Source organism: Ursus americanus, chromosome 16 (assembly GCF_024610735.1).
Source record: "Ursus americanus isolate L20-20 chromosome 16, mUrsAme1.1.p, whole genome shotgun sequence".
Classification (NCBI taxonomy): domain Eukaryota; kingdom Metazoa; phylum Chordata; class Mammalia; order Carnivora; family Ursidae; genus Ursus; species Ursus americanus.
In genome coordinates, this window is record NC_142142.1 from 63,808,801 (window position 1) to 63,831,614 (window position 22,814).

The 22,814-nt window shown below is 39.9% G+C and overlaps 1 protein-coding gene across 2 annotated transcripts in view; it reads left to right on the forward strand.

Moving 5' to 3' along the window:
* The first annotated feature begins 2,265 nt into the window (after positions 1-2,265).
* TRPC6 (transient receptor potential cation channel subfamily C member 6) overlaps positions 2,266-22,814 on the forward strand; it is a 108,874-nt gene continuing 88,325 nt past the window's right edge. For both annotated transcript variants that reach the window (XM_045797629.2, XM_045797630.2), the window contains exon 1: positions 2,266-3,081. In XM_045797629.2, the coding sequence (XP_045653585.1) occupies positions 2,912-3,081 (170 nt within the window). In that variant the 5' untranslated portion in view covers positions 2,266-2,911. The remainder of the gene's footprint in view (positions 3,082-22,814) is intronic.

Consider the following 22,814-nt stretch of genomic DNA (forward strand, 5'->3'; position numbering starts at 1 on the left):
TGAGTCTGTGGAACACTCCACGTCTGTGAGAGCCAGGGTTTATTCACTGGTCCAGCAGTTTTCACTTTGAGAACTGTCATCTTTTCACTCAGCCGTCTCCTCTGGTCCACATCTACGCGACACTGCTGGACTTGATGAAGACATGTTACCAGTTTGAGCAGTTGTCACCTTGTTCTACCGTGTTTTTAAATGTAATTGAAGAGACGAAACTTCATAGATAAGCATACAATGCAGAAAGAGACGGAGGGGTCCTCAACAATTATCTATCACTTACCAATGAATAAATGAAGCAGGAGATTAAGTGTGCTGTCTGAAATCACAAACTTTCCATTAGGGGAATGGTTAAAACAAGAACCCAGATCTTCAGACTCCAACCCGATCCTCTTTGTGCTTCCTCATAAACTCCTTCAGAGCCTTCCAGCCCCGCATACAGAACAGCTGCCTCTGGGGAGAGAGGGGGCTCACTGGTCCAGTACCAACTGTATGTCAGATAATAGAGAAAAGCGTGTCTTAAGCTGCAAGATGACAAACTGATATCACAGCATCAGTTTACTGTAATAGCTTTCTCAGTGTGAAGGTTGCTACCTGAGTATGAAAAGCTGTGTGATGAGAAACGGCACAAACAACAGCTCAACTAACTAGAACAACAAAGTAGTTCTGTCTCAATTTTTGTGTTTTTTTTAAGTTAAAGAACTAACACTTCAACTAACACCATCAGTCGTTGCCAAATTTGCTTTGACTCATAGAATTTGAGTCAGGTCAAAAACATTTGAATATTACTTCCCCCACTAAATTGTTTCCTGCTCCTGATGTTTCCAAACAGATTGCCTTGGTGCTGTTTAAGTTAAACATTTATTAACTAATTCATTCAAGCATCAAAGCTGTTGTGTTCTCACAGATAGCATTTGCCATGAACAAACACATTTCAAGCAGAGTATCTTATTGCTATGTATAATTACCAGAAAATAATAAAAACTTTAAATCATGGCTCCAGATACTGAGAGATCAAAAAAGGAGATTCTTAAATCAGGAACAATACACTTCAGAATGACTGAGGTTTTTCAGGGTAAATGTACTTTTGGTGGTCAAGAGTGTTCTTGCATTTTTTTGGTCTATACTCCATCCATCCATCCATCCATCCATCCATCCATCCATCCATCCATCCCACATACCTGCGCCACATACAGAACTAGGCCCTCGGGCTGCAATGGTTCCCACCCTCCCGAGCTTTAGTTTCTAGTGTGCTGGCAAACCCAGAAACTGAATTTGTGACCTCTTTTCACCCTCTATCAAGTTGACTGCTTGTGTCACACTTCCACCATCCATTTCATTACTCACCTGTTCATGGGAAGCAAAGGATTTCAGACAGTCTGGCTCTCTTCACTCGGACCGTAATGGGCTTCTGATCTTTCACGTCTGGCTCCTCGCCCTGCTCTTTACTTAACCAGCACTTCCTTGGAGAGGCCTCTTTTAACCACCTAACCTGAAACAGTCCCCCGTTACTATCACATCAGTGTTATTCTCATTGTGGACTTTGTGTCTGATGCTTCTCATTTGCTTGTTTAATCTCTGGTTCCCTTTCTTGCATGAAAGCACTGAGAAGATAGACAGGCCCTTATCAGGCTAATTTGCCTCTGAATCCTAAAATGGTGCTTGGTACACAGCTGGCATTGATTAAATATTTGTTGAATAAATGAATCAATGGATTCCTAACTGACTGCTTCTTGAACTACTATAGATACTGATTTATCCTTGCTGAGAAGTTTTAAGTTCTCACATCTGTGAAGATTAAATCAGAATTTAAAACTATATCTTAAAATTAAAAACAGTTTAGAAATGTAAGAAACATCTGGCAGAGAAATAATTTCAGCATTAGCAGTGACGGAAGGGAAGGTTTTCTCTGAAGTAAGCAGGTTGCTGCCCTCTTTATCGCATCCTCAGAAAACGCCTATTTTTGTTGGTTTGCTCAGGAACTGGGAACATCTGGTGTTGGGAACACAGAACCTTGCTCATTTTAAAGTAAAGAGTTACAATAACTTCAGGGGTTGGGAATGGGAGAGAAAATGCCCTAAGAAAATGAAGACAGTCTGGAGGAAGTCTCTTGTCCTTTAAAACAAAATCAAACCAGGTTTCTTTGGTTCTTGAAGAATCTTAAAGGAACCTTCCTAGAAAGCTCTCAATTTGTATCATTTCCAAATAAGAAGACTTAGGGGGAGAAAGAAGAAGGAAGGAAGGGAAGGAAGGACCAAAGAATCAAAGAAGGAAAGACGGAGGGAAAAAGGAAGGAAGAAAAGACGAAAAGAGAAGAGAAAAGAAAAGGAAAAGGGAGGAGAGAAAAAAGAAAAGGGAAAAGGGAAAAGCAAAGAAGGCAGGAGCGCGCGCGTGTGGCTCCGCCTAGTTCAGGGTTCTCCCGGCCCCGAAAGTGGCGGCGGCCAGACCGGCTGACTTCGGAGGCCGGTTCAGATCCCTCTAAAGGTAGGGACCCCGGGAGAACGCGGGGGAGGCCGGCGGGAGCGAGGCCGGGCCTCGGCGGACGCGGTAATTCCTCCGCCGGGTGCCCGCTCTCCGCTCCGCGCTCGCCCGCGCCGCTGCGCCCGCCGCCCCGCCCGCGCTCGCTCCGCCCCGGAGCCCCGGCCCCCTCCCCGCGGGGTCCCCTCACCGGACGCGCTCGGGCCAGGTCCCCTGGTGACCCCTGAGTGGCGACTTCTCCCCCGGCCGGCCTGGGAGCCGCTCGCAGAGCTCGGAACCACAGACGTCCAGAACCCCCGCCTCAACTTGGTGCCCAGCGCGCGGATCCGCCGGCGGCCAGTCGGACGGGGGTCGCGGGCCCCTGCGCGCCGGGTCTCTGCGCATCCGCTCGCCGACGTGCCTTGGCGGAGCGCGGGTCCTCTGCCGGCAGGGCGCTCGCGCCATGAACCAGAGCCCGGTGTTCGCGCCCCGCAGGGGCGGCTCTCCTCGGCGGGCAGCCGGGGCAGGCGCGCGGCGCAACGAGAGCCAGGACTACCTGCTCTTGGACTCGGAGCCTGGAGACGACGGCTGCCCTCAGCCCCCGCGGCCGGCCTACGGCTACTACCCCTGCCTGTGAGTGCGGGCGCCGCGGGCGGGGGGCGGCGGCGGGAGGGGGCGAGCCCGGGCCGCGCGCGTCTGGACAAGAGTGTCCCTCCCCGGGCCGTGCGAGCCTGGGCTGGGCCCCGAGCGAGTGGAGGGGCGCGCGCGTCGAGGTATTGTCCCCTGTGAGCACACACGGGTGTGTTGGCCGCGGAGAGCTTGACCTCGAGGCACCGACTCCGCGAAGGATGGGCAGGTGTCGGTCTCGAGCCCCAGCGGCTCCCCGTCTGCTCAGACCCCTTGTCGCTGCGCCGAAGGCACGGGCTGGGCCGCGAGACTCGGGGTCTGAGGGGGAGAGGGCTACCGCGCTCAGGGTCCCCGGCGCTGCCTGGCGCGCCCCGCGTCCGCTGCCTGTCCCTGCCCTCGGGGGGCGCGCTCGGGCCCTCCCGCTGCCAGACCCCGCACAAGTTCGCAGGTGTCGGTGGAGGGGCGAGCTTGCCCCGCATACCCTGCGCCCGGCCCCCAGGTCGCCGGGTTAGGTCGCGGACAGGGAAGCGCCAGCGGCTTTCCCACCCTGAGCGCCAGGCGTTCCCGAGGGGCGCCCAGGGGTGCGGGGCGAGAGACTCGTCCGCTGTGGAGGCGAGGGGGTCGAGGTCGTTTGCGGGGAACTCGGAGCAACTACGGGATTTTGTTTAAGAATTATTTCAGAATTTTTTTGCGAGGGAGGTTTGGGGTTGGCAGGGGCGGGCAGAGGGTGGGAGGAGGGAGAAGCCTGCCCTCCCCCACACGCCGGGGAGCTCAGGGGCAGCTGGCAGAGAGCATTCCTGCCTCTTTGTCACTTCCCTCGATGGGGTAGTGTGGGTTCCTGACATTCTTTCCGCACGCGGTTTCCCGGGGAGAGCAGCTCTCGGCAGCAGCTGGATAAGCAGCTCCCTTGTGTGTGGTGAGGGTGCTGGGGGCGCTCACCTCCCCACTCCAGCGCCCACTGCCAGGCTCCTGCAAACCCACGGTCAGGTCTGCCCAGAGTCAAGGCCTGGCGTGTTCTCTTTCTCAGGAAGAAGTGAGCGCCTGGAAATGGTGCATCTAATTTTTTCCCAAGATAAAAGAAAAAAGTTGGAACTGGTTCCATTCATCTATGAGGGGTACAATTTGAAAGCATTTACTATTATCTTTCTTCCTTTTTCAAAATTTAAGATATATGTCACATACCATAAAGTGCACCCTTTTACATTGTATAGATCAGTGGTTAATATATCCACAGAGGTGTGAAGAATTATCATGATCTAACTCCATGACATTTTCATCATCCAGGAAAGAAATCTTGTACTTGACATGGAATTAGTGAAAGTATTTCTGTGTGTTGTATAGCACAGTGCTTCTCAAACCTTAATGGGCGGGTGAATTACTGGGGAATCTTGTTAAAATGCGGATTCTGAGGCAGTAGGGCCTAGGTGCAGCCCAAGGTCCTGCGTATCTAACCATCTTGGAGCCGGTGCTCTGGACCACAGTCTGAGGAGCAAGGAGATACATGCCAAGAGAAATAGGAAGAAAACAAATCAATCCTGGATATTCTGAATACAGCTGTTTTCAAATGTGCTTTGAGAGTGTATGTCTAAAACATGAGTGAATTTTTTTTTATTGGCTTAGACTTGAGATCTGCTAGCCTGAGGGTTACCTATTTGGTAATGTCACTTGCAGCTAATTGAGCAGCTTTAAAAAGCTACACTGCTTTTTAACAATTAGACTGTCCTGTAGAGAAAATTTAAATTTTTTTTACCTGATCGTCCTATAATCATTTGTTACTGTGTCTGTGAGAAAAATGATTTGATTTTAAAAACTTGTGATTGAAAATTAAGAGTGAGAGAGACTAAATGAAGTAATAATTCCAAATTGCCCTGTAAACTTTCCCCAGTGCTTTCTTCGAATGTGACCCATTGCCGTATTGACTTATCCACTTGCTGACATCATCTGCTCTCTAGAGAACAAGCCTTCTCCTCTCTCACTTCGAGAATCTCAGACCATTCCAAATGTGTAGACCAGGGCGGCAGAGAGATGACACATATTTTAATGGGCTTCAATTCATAATGAACACCCCCCTATCATGTCAAAGATACTATGATTAATTACAGAGTGAACCATATTCCAGAAGAAGAGTTTGTTTTGTCTAAATCTATTATTTCCCAAAGATTCTATAGTTACTTTTCATCCCTGTTTATTCTGGTGCGGTTTTTTATTTTTTCCAGTTGAATAATCCACTAAGTACAAACTTTAAACCAGTCAACAACAGCACTTCACACCTATGATGTACAAGACGGAACTAAAGAAAACCACTTCCATCTGGTGGAGAGTACAAAAACGCCCTTCCTTAGGCTTTTGACTTGTGATGTAAATGATGTCATCTATTTTCCTGGACTGGGAGGCGTATTACTTGTGAAAGTGGCAGCATTATTTCACTGCAGATAGGGGCATCACCATGTTCTCAAATCATTGAGATTTTTCCTTTACAAGATCACAGATTATTGCAAGTTGTCATTTCTGTGGGATAAATTCTATGACTTTCACTAAATTCCATTTCATAGTTTACATATGTGAAAGATTTTTATGTTACATTGTTTATATCATGGGGCCTTTACTACTGAAAATTATGGCAAATCATCTTGTTTGAGAGCAGTTGCATATTTTCAGGCCTTAATAGTGTATAAGTGGTAACATTCAAAATGACGTTTAGGAAAAAAAAGATTCCCTTCCTCTCTCTTTTCTGCTTTTAGTCAGAAACCAGTTAATACACTTTCTTTTGATCAGTGGCTAAGGGTGACTAGCAAGAAATGGTCCAAGTCCTCCCCACGTTCCAGGAGGTATTACTTCACTTAGAAGTTAAAAGTTTGTCTCTAGTCCATTACGTTTGAACATGGGGAAGAACCCCGGACTTAACAAATAATGTGGAGGGTTTCTAACTACTCAATATCTGAAATATAGTCCCACTAACGTTCTGCTTGGGAAGGACTAATTAAATGATTATGAATAATGAAACAGTAAAGTGTTGATAAAAGCTCTTGCAATGCAGTAGACTGAGATAATCTAAAAAAATTTATGATTACAAATACCCAGTAAAACTGGATAAAATACTTAAAATGATTTCAAAACATTAAGCAATTTTACAATCAATCAGTGAGAAAGGGTTATTACCATGTGTCTGAAGCAAAGCAGTTAAAAGTGAGAGTATAGCTCGTGTTGAACTGAGCGGTGGCTGCCTGGTGGATTATGCATCTGTGTGAACACAGAAGTTGGAGTCGAATGTCCGCATGGAACAGAGATGGAGCTAAGGCCTTGGTTCCCGATGAGACATGGAGCTGGGACTAAGACATGCCTGCCGCCTAAGACCGGGACCCTTCCTTTAATGAAAAGTTAGGCTGGAAAAATGCCACCAGCAATGAGTGAGAACAAGGTACCCGATTAATAAGAGAAAAGTAAATCATCTTCTAAGAATTGTATTCTTTGCACCTATGTCATGTGAATTTTTGCTTTTGCTTTTGTTTTTTACACCACCTGCTGACCTAGAAATGTTCATGTCAAAAAATACTCCTGGGGGTCCTCGAAGAGTTAAACACAAAGCCGTCCCTAAGCAATAGTACCAATCACCTAGACGTCCAAGGATTTTCAAGGAAACAGCAAGCCCGCTGAAGAAATGCTCACTGTGATACATGACCAGACACATAAGGAAATGATCAACCGTTCTCCACGGATGGGAGTGAGCAGATGATATAATCCACGGGGAGAGTCAGCGGAAGACACAGCAGCAGTTTTTAAACTTCAACACTTGACATAATATAAAAACATGGAAGGGAATGTAAAATGGGCATGTATAAAATGTCGACAACATATAACAAAAAATCAAACCCTAAGAAAATAAAAGACCAATTTTTTAAAGACAAAGAGAAAAATCTATAAATGAAAAATAAAATTTTGAAATAACTCAATGGGAGAGTTAAAATGCAGACTAACCACAATTGATGATAATATCCAGAATACAGAGACTTAAATAAATGAAAAATATGAGCATTATTGAGTTATGGAACAAGAAGATAGGAGTCCCCGAAGGAGAGAACACAGACAACAAGGGAAAGGCAACGTTTGAATAGATAATGGGTGATAATTTTCCAGAAATGGTGAATTCTCATATTTATGAAGTATAACACTATTAGTGCAAACCAGAAAACTAAACCCATTTAAACATGTTGAAACTGCAGAACATTAAAGACAAGGGGGGATATTTAAAATGAACCCAGATACAAGTGACTTGAATAAGTTCTAAAATGAAAATATATACAATGCAAATGTGCTCACAGTGTATCTCGATACCTGTTATATAATGTGTAGCTTGTAAGCACTGTGGTTTTTCTTTTACATGAAAGAAATTATTAATGTAATGTTTTATACAACGTCGGTGTTCCATTGGTCATAGGATCTCTTCAAATGTGAATATGGACAAAAAGGGATTCGTATGTAGTGGCTTAGACGTCAGAGATAACCCTGGTATTCATTATGACCTTTGAAAAAATAGCATCTATAACCACAAAGCAAAAACCTAGACTTTGGTTAAGGGTTTGCTGTTTGGAAGCTGCTGGTAGGGGAAAAGCAAATGTAAAAATTATCTTTGCACTTGCCTCCCTTTTTTCATTTACTAATCGACATCTGCCCCAACTCTTGGGTTTATGGTGGGTCTCTTCTTTGGAGGTCTGTTCTGCTTGACAGAAACTACCCATTTTGTTTCCAAACCTCCCCTGGTTTGAAGTACTCAACATCTGCTGATAACAGATTATTATCATGAACACTTTTTTTTAAGGGGGTGAGCTTTGCAGGTTGTGGAGTTACTGACAGATGAGCTGAAAGGCCCACATTTATTTTGTAACAGAATGTTTATTTACCTCTAGGAAGACATTTGCATTTTTTTTCTAGACAGTTAGTTCCTTGTGTTATAAGAAGTAACTTCATAAGGCAACTCATCTTCGCCTCCTAGAGAGTAAATCATAAAGGGAAAACATTTTCTTGAGTCCATTCTTGTTTTTCTCCCTCTTTTATAAAATATGCTAAATATAATTGGATCCAGTTGGATGAAATTACCATTTGTGATTGCTCTTTGTTTAAGAATCTTCTGGGACTTTCAGTACTAAGGGAGAAGGGCTCATCTATATGCCAAATTTCAGTTAAACATGGGTATCTAAAACTGGTATGCTGTTCAAGACTTTTAAGCCGTTGGAATTGATTGAATCATATTTCTTATAGAATGTCTGTTTGCAGCAAGCATATAGAAATGAATGTTACAGATTCCCAAACAACATGTATGGTTGCAGCATAACTGTTGTCTGCCTAATTCAGGGAACTCAGCCAGGACGAAGAGGAGAAGTGATGTTAACTGGAGCTATTTACGTTGAGTGTGAGCTGCTGTCTCCGAGAGGACTACTTGAAAATATTTGCATCTATTTGGGGGACTAACAGTTTTGAATACCTACCGCGTAGCAGGTCCTTTTCTTCCTGTCATTCCAATGTAGTTTGCTTTCTGAGTGGCCACTAGACTCTTTGTCATGTCCATCTTATAAATGGCAGTGCTGACATTCAGAGACGTTAAGCCGTGTTGAGGCAGTGACACACCTAGTATGTTGTTGAGCTGGGAGGTTGCACAGTCCCTGCCCTCTCAGCATCCCACGCAGCGGGATACGTGGTGGCCCATGGCTTTGGAGAGCACACTCATCATTTCTTCTCTGTCTTTTCATAGGGACGTGAGACAGCACACACTGGCTCTGATCTCTGAAGCAACAGTGTTGTCCTGTGCTCATCGTATCGTTATGCTCTGGGCGAGCGGACAAGACGGGAGGGAAGGTTACCAAGAGCATAATCAGTCTGCTTCCCCTCTGCCTTCTCTTTCTATTGAAATCATCATCTCTGAGGATCAAGCTTTATATTCCACTTCTTCTTTCATGAAATAGTTAATCTGTTGATTCATTCATCTCTGTGGACCTTATATGATCACGTGGAGCAATAATGGAAACAGTGGCTGGATTTGTTACGGGCTTTAGCGGCTTCTATGTGGGAGACTCTTCTAAGTGCCTCATAGGTGTTAACTGACTTCTTACTTACTCAACAAGCCTATGAGGTATGCACTTTTATAGTCCCCATTTTACTAATAAGAAAGAAAAAGATACCACAGCAGAGAGGCTGAGGGACGTGCTAAAGATGACGTGCTTAGTAGTTGACAGAAAGAGGAAGGAAGACAGGAAGGAGTAGAAGACTCCGTGGTATCAGTTACCCAGATAAACAGGGAAGCTAGGTTTTGAAACACTGCCAATCTTTGTCACCAAAGGAAAATAACGAATGTACCCAACCTAACTAATCTGTAGATGATTTACTAATTTTACCAAACGGCCCACAAGCTGAGGACGACCCTGCAGAGGTTACAAAGGAGGAAGCTTTCTTTCATTCTTCGTTTCTGTCATTGGGATGATGTCACTTCTGTGCAGTGATGTGGGCGTGGTCAAGTGCAGATGTCGCGGCGTGATCTGCATCGTTTTTAAAAGCATCTTACGTGGTATTCATCTGAAAGTGTAGATTGCCAGAAGCAATCACAGTGTGGCTAGCCACGTTAAGACTCACTGTCTACTCAAGGCATGTTTCATCTTTAAATTCCAGTATCTCTTGTTCGTAGCACAAAGCCGCGCACGAAATTGGGAAGAGATCTCTTTGTGGGAATTATCAGCAAAAGCATCTTGGGGGTTATCATTTAAGAATTGAGAATGACATGTTTCTAAAGCTCTTTTTGAAATTCTTTAAGGCAGTTAAACTGTAACAGATAGAACTAGTTTTTATTGTTACTATGTTAAGTTCTTTTGGACAAGAATTTTGCAATGAATAGATCGAAGAGTGGCTGGTGGTGGTGAGAAGCGGATCCCCGGGCACAGTGAGAATCCCAGAATGTTTTCTGCAGAACATCTTTTCTTCTGGAGGGACATTGAGGGCCAGACACTGTATTCCATTTTGCAGAATGCATTAATTTCTTTCAACAAATATTTGTTTAAGTTCCTTTGATGTGCTAGGCATCATACTTGGGAACCACAAGCACCATGTTTCATTGAATCTAAAGTTCTGTCAGTTGTGTAGCCTGCCCTGATGTTATATATTTTTGTTTAGTATCTATTGAAATAGCCCTTTATACTTAATTAGATACAGATTTGGGTCATATGTAACTCTTATGCACATATGAAAAACGATACCTAAACAAAATAAATTTGGTTAAAGTGTTCCCCACGTTCCTTCACATCCAGAAATGGACTTTCTGAGTCACTTTTCAACTCAGAATCTTCAATGCCCATGTTTTCCCATACAGACTTGTCCTTGGAGCCAAAAAGAACGATGGTGATACAGTATTTCCTTAAAGAACTCAAAGAACCCATGATAGACCAAAAGCTGTTGGTGCTAGGCAATTAAAATGACTTTGCAATTACAGGGAGCTAGCCTATTTTATTGACAGTTCCTAGTGATCGCTTAGGTAGAGTTTGGGTCAGTGAGAGAGAAGATGGGACAGGAAAGATTTCAAGGCAAAGGACATCCTTTCTGGTCTGTCCAGAATTTGCAGGGTTTGAACTTTATTCTCTAGCTGATGTTAAAACACGGGCAGGACTCTGACAGTCTTTTGCTTTACTAAGATTAGCTTCCTCGATCCTCCCAGCAAACTTGTGTGATAGGTTCTATGATTTTCTCCTGTAAATGAGGAAGCAGAGGTTTCAAACATGTAAGGTAACTTCCCACTTTATGTTCATCAAGCATCTGAACCAGAACTTGACCTTATATTCGAGGGGTTGTGTGAGCTCCTGTGTGTTCACTTGTCTGTTTTCCACCCTCCTTGTCTGTAGTTCTTTCCCTCCGGGGGAACGGCACCTCCCTGAGGACAGGGATCTAGCCCGCAACCAGTGACTGGGGACTCAGGAAATGCTTGTTGAATGAATGAATCCGTGTTTCTTTTATACCAAGTGATTTCAGTGGGTTGGCCTTTTCTCTAAAGTTCTTTTCTCTCCGGCCTCACGTGGTGTTGCTAGCCTTTGCTGCTAAGGTACCATGTTTTTTTCTTAGCTTTTTCAGAAACACTGCAATATTGGCATTTTATGTTCTTGAATCTCAGGTCATTTGATGAATTCTAAGAGCATTCTGGTATATGCTTGAGCCCTAAAATGTGCCCGTTAAATATTTTTAATAATCCTACAAACAAAAAATATTAATATAAACCATTTCTTTTTTTACATTGTGTTGACAAAACATCCAGGGGGATTTATCTTTTTCGTTTTTACCAAAATGGTGAGAGGAAAAGTACTTGAATTTTTATGTAAGTTAAATGGAAACAAATTTGTAAAAACTGAACTTCCCAAAACTAAAACTCTTTATGTCTAGGAAAGTCTTAAGTACTTGAATGAAATAATCCAACTTAAAATCAAGAAAGTGAGAAAGCCATGGTTAAGTGAAAATGGTCTGAAAGTTGCATATTATTGATAATATATTGATAAATTTGCTTTGGACCAAGTTGTGCCTGGACAAACCTTACAGTCGTCAAAGTCATCTAGTTGATTTTAATTACAATCTGTCTTCTAAAAATTGGATCAATTATTTTCAAATTGTTTTACAACCTCTCAGACCCAGAGGGGCTTAGTACTCTTCATTCTCTTTCCTTGCAAGAGTCAGAGATGCTCTCCCTAGGACATTATAGTGAGAGGTATTTGCTAAAGGAAGAGCGTTGCACTTTATGTCAGGTAAACACAGAGAATGTATTAGCAGCTTCTTGTCTCAATATGTACAAGAGAATGAGGACCTGGTTTGCAGATCCTGCTATATGTCAGAATCCCCTGGATTGTTTTTTAAAATAGAGTCCCTAAGAATTATGAAAGTCCAACTAAACCAGAATTACTAGGAGGATTACCTAGGAATAATATTAAAAAAAATTCCCCAGAATTTTGGAATTCTGTTGTTTCAGGTACTTTAGATTCACTATGAAAACCGGAGTTAGGAAATAAACTTAATTTAAATCAAGAAAACCATTACTGTGTATTTATCCAAGAACAAAGCTATGAGATTTAAACATTCATTTTTCTACCTAGGATCCAATGATCAGATATTATCAGATAATTTGGGAAATATTCTATTTTAATTCATTAAATTCTCATCAATTACCACTATATACCAGGTGCTATTGATATATTTTAGGAGAATAAATGATGTGTCTATATGTTATGCTTGTTACTGTGTCAGGAAAGTAATATAGTGTCTTATGAGAAAGCATACGTGAAAAATGACCTTTTTAGTTTATTTCTTAAATAAAAGTATGATGCAGAAATTTTATATTTAAACTAGAGGACGAAGGAATTTTATTTCTGTCTTAATATTGACCTTCTTCCTGATTTGGATTGTCTGTAATTTCAGAAAATGTGGAGTAAGTTTGTACTTATTCAGATCACCCAAGATTTTACGGGATAAAAATTTCCCAAAGGGTGAAAATTTTCTTGTTAAATAAGCTTATTTTCACTTAGCTGGCTTTCTTTTTCTGAATAATATGATCTTTTCAAAAACTTTTTTTTGAAATTCTGCCTCCAGTGAGTTAGTAGAGTAGCTTACCTTGGCTGTCATCCTATTACAAAACAACTAGATTCTGCATAAAACAGTTTGTATTTCCGTGCTTACAGGAAGTGAGGAGAGTAAGCACCCAGCCTCTGTTTTTGCACAGACGCAGGACCCAGGCCAACAGAGGAGCACTGCACACTGAGTTCTCTTGAAAGACAGAAGTCCTGAAATCAGGGTAGGGAGACCGCCTTAGACCCGAAACTCCTCAGTTAACACTGGTCCCCTAAGTTCTCTACAAATTGGTGATCCTTGATTATGAGTGTGTATTTATTTAATTCATCTTACAGAAGAAAACAGCCATCACGAGTGGGAGTCAGCAGAAACCACATACGAGGTATAAGTCCCCCAAGGAATTCGTTTAAGAATTAATGATAAGAATGTAAAATGACTCTGTATCAATTATGTAAAGAAATAAAGATGGAATCCCAAAAGTGAACAAGTAAAAGAGATTGTCCAAGATGAACAAGCATATGGAAAAAAACCCAACAAAACACTACAACTTTCATAAATTAAAAAAATGTACTGTTGAGATAAAAAGATCAATAGATGAGAGTTAGCTGCGGAAGACCACATCCAGCCTGAAAGGGAGCCGCGTGTACGGGGAGAGAGGTGACCCGTGCCCTAGAAGGTGGGGAACCAAGAAGTCTCCCAGAATGCAGAAAGAGAACATAAACTGTGAGAGAGGCTGACAGAGGGCGAGGCTGGAATCGGAGAGACGCTCCATATATTCCAAGCCCCGTCCACAAGGAATACAGATAATAGATGAGGAGATAACTGAAAAATATTGACGACATTTCAGAACCGATGAAAGAGATGGAGCCACAGTGAGGCCACAGTACGTACGTGACAATAAATAAGGAGAGATCCGCACACAGGTGCAAGGCCCTGGAACTGGATTAGAACAGGCTCGTGAGAAATGATCTTGTAAACAGCCAGATAGTATCAGACCACATGCTGCTAGTCCTGGAAAAAGTATCAAAATTCAACATTCAGTGTATGGTTTCTACTGAACGTATATCATTTTCACTCTCTCATAAAGTCAAAAAATTATAAGCAGAGCCGTCATAAGTCAGGACAGTCTGTACTAGACTGGAAGCTTTTCCTAGCAGGATGGTCTGAGGTAGCAAAGAAATGGGAACAACAAAACGGATACCCATTCTCCTATTATAGTAACTCTGATTTGTGGGTTTAAAAAAAAGGCAGAACTAAAACACCCAACAATATCATGTAAGCTGGGAGGGAGTTACCAGACTTAAAGAAATTCTGAAGTGATGTTGCTTCGGAAGGGTGATGCTTTAACTGTACGCTGTAAATTTTCAGAGTAGCCTGTACAAGAACGTACAACCATTAGAAACAGAGTGTGAGGCTCTACCAACCAGTGGAGGGAAGATAAAGAGAAGGAGGAAAATAAAGAACTGGGGGAAAAACAAGCAAGGAAAAAGAAGTAAGATAAATTCAAACCAAAAAGTAAGATGGTAAAAACAAGTTCATATATATCAGTTAAGATAATAAATTTAACTGACAGAATTCACCAAGGGGGGGAAACAGATTTACAAAATAGATTTTTCTTAATCCAGCTATTTTTCATTTAAATACAAGACATTTCTAAAACATAAGGACATGGAAAAACTGGACATCAAGAGGGGAAGGAAGATACATCTGGCCAATGCAAAGAGAAATATGGGTAGGTACACTAAACCGAAAGAGAAAAATGCTTTAAAGGAAAAACCATTAGTAGGGAGATAGAGGACCTCTACAAAATTATAGAAAGTATGATTCATCTTGCAAGTATAAAAGTTAAAAATTTGCATACCTACAATGAAGTAGACTTAGAAATAAAAGCAAATATTGAAGGCACTGTAAGAGCCATATTGAAAACCTATCCTCATAGTGGGAAATCTCAATTTTTTATAGGTTGAATAAAAATTATAAATAACAACACTTGAAAGTTAAATTATCCAGCATGATTTATTAGACATTTATAGAATCTGACTATTTAAAGAATGTCCACTTTTTTCCAAGCATGTGTGAAACATTGAAATTTGTTGAGTTTTGCTTTATCGTTTAGCACATAAATTTTAATAAAGGAATATGTATCTCATAGACTATCTGATCACAATACAATTGAATTAGATACGTCTTCTGAGGCAAGAGAAACAAAAGCAAAAATGAACTACTGGGACTTCATCAAAACAAAAAGCTTCTGCACAGCAAAGAAAACCAACAAAACGAAAAGACAACCTTCAGAATGGGAGAAGATATTTGCAAATGACATAACTGATAAAGGGTTAGTATCCAAATGTAGAAATAACTTATAGTATCCAAATGTAGAAATAACTTATACAACTCAAAACCAAAAAACCAAATAATCCAATTAAAAAATGGGCAGAAGACATGAACAGACATTTCTCAAAGGAGATATACAGATGGTCAACAGACACATGAAAAAATGCTCAATATCACTGATCACCAGCAAAATACAAATCAAAACCACGAGATATCACCTCAGCTGCCAGAATGGCGAAAATCAGCAACACAGGAAACAGCGAGTGTTGGTGAGGATGCGAGAAAAAGAAACCCTCACATAGGAAAAATAGATAGTTTTCACAAATTTAAAAATTATGCATTTATATATACATTTCATGGATAAAGAAGAAATCAAAAGAAAAATTTTAAAATACTTGAAAATAAATTATAATGAAAATATCACATATGCCCTAAATTTGAAAATGTGAGACACAGTGGCCAACTTTTAGAATAACAGAACATACCAAAAGTGACAAATGAAGATATAGAAGTCCTAAATAGTTTTATAACAAATAAAGGAATTGAATCAGTACATAAAAAAATGTTCTCATAGGGGCGCCTGGGTGGCACAGCGGTTAAGCGTCTGCCTTCGGCTCAGGGCGTGATCCCGGCATTATGGGATCGAGCCCCACATCAGGCTCTTCCGCTATGAGCCTGCTTCTTCCTCTCCCACTCCCCCTGCTTGTGTTCCCTCCCTCGCTGGCTGTCTCTATCTCTGTCAAATAAATAAATAAATAAATAAATAAATAAATAAATAAATAAATAAATAAAATCTTTAAAAATAAAATGTTCTCATAAAGGACAGACTCAGACTTTTTAAAGTAAGTTTTAATAAATTTCTTTTCTTCCTTTTAAATTTCTATTTTAATGCCAGTTAGTTAACATACAGTGTTATATTACTTTCTGGTGTACACTATAGTGATTCAACACTTCCATACGTCACCTGGTGCTCCTCACAACAAGTGCCCTCCTTCATCCCCATCACCCGTTTCCCCATCCCCACCCACCTCCTCTCTGGTGACCATCAGTGCGTTCTCTAGATTTAAGAGTTGTTTCTTGGTTTGCCTCTTTTCTCCCCCCATTTGCTTGTTTGGTTTCTTAAATTCCACATATTAGAGAAATCATACAGTATTTGTCTTTCTCTGACTGACTCATTTCACTTAGCATTATATTCTCTAGATCCATTCATGTTGCAAATGGCAGGATTTCATTCTTTTTTATCACTGAGTAATATTCCATCATATGTATATACCACTTCCTCATCCATTCATCAATTGATGGACACTTGGGCTGCTGCCATATCTCGGTTATTGTAAATAATGCTGCTATAAACATCAGGGTGAGTGTATCCCTTTGAGTTAGTGTCTTTGTATTCTTTGGGTAAATACCCAGTAGTACAATTGCTAGATCATAGGATAGCTCTATTTTTAACTCGTTGAGGAGCCTCCATACTGTTTTCCAGAGTGGCTGCACCAGTTTGCATTCCCACCAACAGTGCACGAGGTTCCCCTTTCTCCACATCCTCCCTGACACCTGTTGTTTCCCCTGTTGTTGATTTTAGCCATTCTGACAGGTGTGAGGTGGTATCTCATTGTGGTTTTGATTTGCATTTCTCTGATCAGTGATGTTGAGCATCTTTTCATGTGTCTGTTGGCCATTCGTGTGTCTTCTTTGGAGAAATATCTGTTCATGTCTTCTGCCCATTTTCTAATTGGATTATGTGGTTTTTGGGTGTTGGATTTTGTAAGTCCTTTATAGATTTTGGATACTAACCTTTTATAGGATATGTCATTTGCGAATATCTTCTCCCATTCCATAGACTGCCTTTCAGTTTTGTTGATGGTTTCCTTTACTGTGGAGAAGCTTTTTATTTTGATGAAGTCCCAATAGTTTATTTTTGCTTTTGTTTTCCTTGCCTTAGGAGACATATCTAGAAAAAAGTTGCTATGGAGGTTACTGCCTGGGTTTTCTCCTAGGATTTTTATGGTTTCATGTCTCACATTTAGGTCTTTAATCCATTTTGAATTTTATTTTGTGTATCGTGTAAGAAAGTGGTCCCGTTTCATTCTTTTGTATGGGGATATTCAGTTTTCCCAACACCTTTTGGTGAAGAGACTATCTTTTCCACTGGATATTCTTTCCTGTTTTGTTAAAGATCAGTTGACCATAGAGTTGTGGTTTTATTTTGGGGTTTTCTATTCCATTCTGTTGATCTGTGTGTCTGTTTTTGTGCCAGTACCATACTGTTTGGTTACTACAGCTTTGTAATATAACTTGAAGTCTGGTGGTGTGATACCTCCAGCTTTGCTTTGCTTTTTCAAGATTGCTTTGGCTGTTCATGCTCTTTTGGGGTTCCATACAAATTGTAGAATTGTTCTAGTTCTGTGAAAACTACTTTGGTATTTTGATAGGGATGGCATTAAATGTGTAGATTGCTTTGGGTAGCATAGACATTTTAACAGTATTTGTTCTTCCAATCCACAAGCATGGAGTGTCTTTTCATTTCTTTGTGTTGTCTTCAATTTCTTCCATCAGTGTTTTGTAGTTTTCAGAGTACAGGTCTTTCCCTCGTTGGTCAGGTTATTACTAGGTATCTTATTGTTTTGGTGCAACTATAAATGGGATCATTGTCTTAAAATCTCTTTCTGCTCCTTCATTATTGGTGTATAGAAATGCAACAGATTTCTGTACACTGATTTTGTTTCCTGCGACTTTACTGAATTCATTTATCAGTTCTAGCAGGCTTTTGGTGGAGTCTTTAGAGTTTTCTATGTATAGGATCATGTCTTCTGTAAATAGTGAAACTTTGACTTCTTCCTTACTGATCTGGGATGCCTTTAATTTGTTGTTGTTGTTGTTGTCTGATTGCTGTGGCTTGGACTTCCAGTACTCTGTTGAATAAGAGCGGTAAGAGTAGACATCTCTGTCTTCTCCTTAACCTTAGGGGAAAAGCTCTCAGTTTTTCACCATTAAGGATGATGTCAGCAGTGGGTTTTTTATAGGTGGCCTTTATTATGTTGAGATATGTTAAACCTACTTCATTGAGGGTTTTTATCATGAATGGATGTTGTACTTTGTCAAATGTTTTCTCTTCATCTATTGAAACAATTTTATGGTTCTTATTCTTTGTCTTATTGATACGATGTTTCACATTGATTGATTTGTGAATATTGAACCACACTTGCATCCCAGGAATAAATCCCACTTGATGGTGGTGAATGATGTTTTTAGTGTTTTGTTGAATTTGGTTTGCTATTATTTTGTTGAGAATTTTTGCATCTGTGGTCATCAGGGGTATTGGCCTGTAGTTCTCTTTTTTACTGGGGTCTTTGTCTGCTTTGGTATCAGGGTAATCCTGGCCTCATAGAATGCATTCGGAAGTTTTCCTTCCTTTTCTGTGTTTTGGAATTGTTTTGGAATAGTTTGAGAAGAATAGGTATTAACCCTTCTTTAAATGTGTAGTAGCGTTTGCCTGTGAAAACATTTGGCCCTGGACTTTTGTTTATTGGGAGTTTTTTGATTGCTTATTCATTTTCTTTGATGATTATTGGTCTGTTCAAATTTTCTCTTTCTTTCTGCTTCAGTTTTGTTAGTTTGTTTGTAGGTATTTATCCATTTCCTCCAGGTTGTCCAATTTGTTGGCATATAGTTTTTCATAATATTCTCTCATAATTATTTGTATTTCTGTGGTGTTGGTTGTTATCTCTCCTCTCTCCTTTGTGATTCTATTTATTTGAATCCTTTCTCTTTTTGCTTGATAAGAGTGGCTAGAGGTTATCAGTTCTATTGATTTTTTTTTTTTTGAAGAACCAGCTCCTGGTTTCATTGATCTGTTCTGTTGTTTTTTTTAGTTTCTATATCATTTATTTCTGCCCTAATCTTCATTATTTGCCTCCTTCTGCTGACTTTATTTATTGTTCTTTTTCTAGCTCCTTTAGGTGTAAGATTAGGTTGTTTATTTTAGATTTTTCTTGCTTCTTGAGTTAGATTTGTATTGCTGTAAACTTTCCTCTTAGAACTGCTTTTGCTGTATCCCAAAGATTTTAGACTGTCATGTTTTGACTTTCATTTGTTCCCATGTCATTTTTTATGTTTCTTTTATTTCCTTGCCAAACCATTCATTGTTTAGTAGCATGTTATTTACTCTCCATGTGTTTGTGGCCTTTCCAGATTTTTTTCTTGTGGTTGACTTCAAGTTTCATATTGTTGTGGTCAGAAAAGATACGTGGTATGACTTCAATCTTCTTGAATTTGTAGAGGCTTGTTTTGTGAGCTAATACATGATCTATTCTGGAAAATGTTCCATGTGCACTTGAAAAGAATGTGTGTTTTGCTGTTTCGGGATGGAATGTTTTGAACATATCTGTTAAATCTATCTGGTTCGATGTGTCATTCAAAGTCAATGTTTTCTTGTTGATTATCTGTTTAGATGATCTGTAAGGGAGGGTATCAAAGTCCCTTACTATTATTGTATTATTATCAATTAGTTCCTTTATGTTTGTTATTGACCGTTTTATGTATTTGGCTGTTCCTATGTTGGGTGCATAAATATTTACAATTGTTGTACCTTCGTGATGGATAGTCCCCTTTATTATCATATAGTGTCCATCCTTGTTTCTTGTGACAGTCTTTGTTTTAAAGTCTATTTTGTCCAATAGAAGTATTGCTGTTCTGGCTTTCTTTTGACTTCCGTTTACATAATAAATGTTTCTCCATCCCCTCAGTTTCAATCTGCAGGTGTCTTTAGGTCTGAAATGAGTCTCTTATAGGCAGCACATAGATGGGTCTTGTTTTCTTATCCATTCTGTCACCCTATGTCTTTTGATTGGAGACTTTAGTACATCTACATTCAAAGTAGTTATTGATAGATATGTGTTTATTGTCATTTTATTATTTGTTTTGTGGTTGTTTCTGGAGATTTTCTCTGATCCTCTCTTGTCTTTCTCTCTTTCATGGTTTGTTGATTTTCTTTAGTGATAAATTTGGATTTCTTTATCTTATTTATTGCACATTTATTAGTGTTTTTTTGATGTACAGTTACCATTAAGTTTGCATAGTACCTGTTCTTCATATAGCAGTCTGTACTAAGTTGATGGTGCCTTAAGTTTGAACCCATTCTTTACTCCTCTCCTCCCCACATTTTAGGTATGTGTTGTTATACTTCACATAGTTTCCTTTTGTGAGTCCCTTGACTGATTTCTTACAGAAATGTTCACTTTCCCTGCTTTTGTGTTTCCTAACTTTATACTTTCACTTTTGGTCTTTTCTTTCCACTCAAAGAGCCCCTTTACTATTTCTTCCAGGGCTGGTTTCTGATCATGAACTCCTTAAGATTTTGTTTGTCTGAGAAACTATTTGACTTTTCTTCTATTCTGAATGACAGCCTTCCTAGATGGAGATTTCTTGGTTGCAGATTTTTCCCTTTCAGCACATTGAATATATCATGCCTTTTCCTTCTGTCTTGGAAAGCTTCTGCTGAAAAATCTGCTGATAGCATTATGGGTTTTCCCTTATAAGTCACTGTCTTCATTTGTCTTGCTGCTTTAAAATTTTTTTCTTTATTACTGTATTTTGCCAGTTTAATCACAATATGTCTTGGTGTGGATCTGCTTTTGTTGATTTTGTTGGGGTTTCTCTGTGCCTACTGCATCTGGATATCTGTTTCCTTTCCCAGATTAGGGATGCTTTCAGCTATTATTTCTTCAAATAATTTTCTGCCCCCTTTTCTCTCTTCTTCTTCTGGGACTCCTATAATATGAATCTTACTACATTTGATGGAATCACTGAGTTTCCTAAGTCTATTCTCATTTTGTGTCATTCTTTTTTCTCTCTTTTCTTCAGCTTGATTACTTTCCATTACTCTGTCTTCTAGGTCATTAATGTGCTCCTCTGCTTCTTCCAGCCTGCTGTTCATTTCATCATGCATGTTTCTCATTTCATTTATTGAGCCCTTTGTCTCTGCTATTTCTTATCTCTGTGTTAGGGGTCTCACTCATGCCGTCGACTCTTTTCTCAAGTCCAGTGAGTACTCTTATGCTTATTACTTTAAATTATTGATCAGGCATATTATTCATATCTGTTTCCCTTAGCTATCTGGCCATGATCTGTCCTATTCTTTCATTAGAGACAAATTTCTCTGTCTCCTCTGTGGAAGATTGGCAAATGGATTCCGAGGTTTATTAGCACCACACCGTAACAAGCTGAGCTCACTGGCCAGTCTTGATTCTGGGATTTACACAGATGCGCAGACAACCAAATTATAGTCAGTGCACTGGTGAAGAAGAATCATCTGGAGAGACTTGTCTTACCAAATATCAGAATCCACATAAGGTTATAAAATTAAGCCAGGGTGATATTGCTGTAATAGAACAATTGAATCAAATTTATAAGAAAGAGGTGGCCGGACAAATCAATGAGAAAAAAAATTTTTTTTATTAAATGGTATTAAGGAAATTGTATATCCACATGGGCAAAAACCTCAGATATTGGGTCTTTACCTCAAATCCTACACAAAAATCTGTTCCAGATGAATTGTAAGGGCAAAGCATCTATAGTTTCTTTAAAATTTTTAATGAGTTTGGGGGTAGGAAAGGATTCTTATGACACACACACAAAAATCACAAAGATTAATTATAAATTTAATTCATAAAAATTAAGAAACTCTGTTTATCAGAATGTATCATAACAAGAAAGGAAAGACAGATTACAGACTGGAAAAAGATACTGACCACTTATAAAATACTGAAAATTTATAAATTCTCTAAAAGATGCATAACTTTCTCACAGCAGCAGAAACACAGGTCATCCTCAGTCTTATCAGTAATCTGGAAAATGCCGAAAGAGTCACAAAGAGATATCATTCGAAATCCACTAAATTGGCAAAAACATAAATGAGCTTGATACTATCAAGCGTCCAGGATGATGTTGACCAACAAGCCCTATACCCCGCTGGTGGAAATAAATACCAAAGGGGCACAGTCTTGTTAGAAGAGAATTGGGTAAAACTTGGTAAAGGTGATGATGAGAATACCTTAAAACCCAACAGTTTTACTCCTAAAGCAGTGGTCTTGATGATATTCACATTGGTTTTTCTAAAAGAATGTTAAAAAATGTATGTCACTACACATCCTTAAGGTACCATCTGAAATTTTTCATCATAGGGTTAAATAGTTGCAAAGGATATAATTGCCAATATATTGTGAAAATTAACATTTGTAAATAGGATGGATCCATCACTTTTATTTTATTTTAATTTTTTTAAAGATTTTATTTATTTAGTTGACAGAGAGAGAGACAGCCAGCGAGAGAGGGAACACAAGAAGGGGAAGTGGGAGAGGAAGAAGCAGGCTCCTAGAGGAGGAGCCTGATGTGGGGCTCGATCCCAGGACTCTGGGATCATGACCTGAGCCAAAGGCAGACGCTTAATGACTGAGCCACTCAGGTGCCCCAGATCCAACACTTTTAAAATTGTACTTCATTAAAGCTCAGGGCTAGCAATGCAGTGTTCATCACCATTAATTTAAAAATACACAAGCTCTTCTTTAACATATTTACTTTCTTCCTTTTACTTAAAATCATGTTTTCAAATAACTGTCATGTCACACATATTTTTTGAAGGCTTTTTATTGATGACCTTATAAAAGTTTTCTGAAGCAAGAGGAATCCTATATAAAACTTTAGGAATTTCTTCTGAATTATCATTACATTTATAATTACAACAATAACAGCTAAACCATAGAACATTTCCTATGTGGCACGTACAATTGCATATATTAACTCATTTCATGCTCACAATGTTCCTA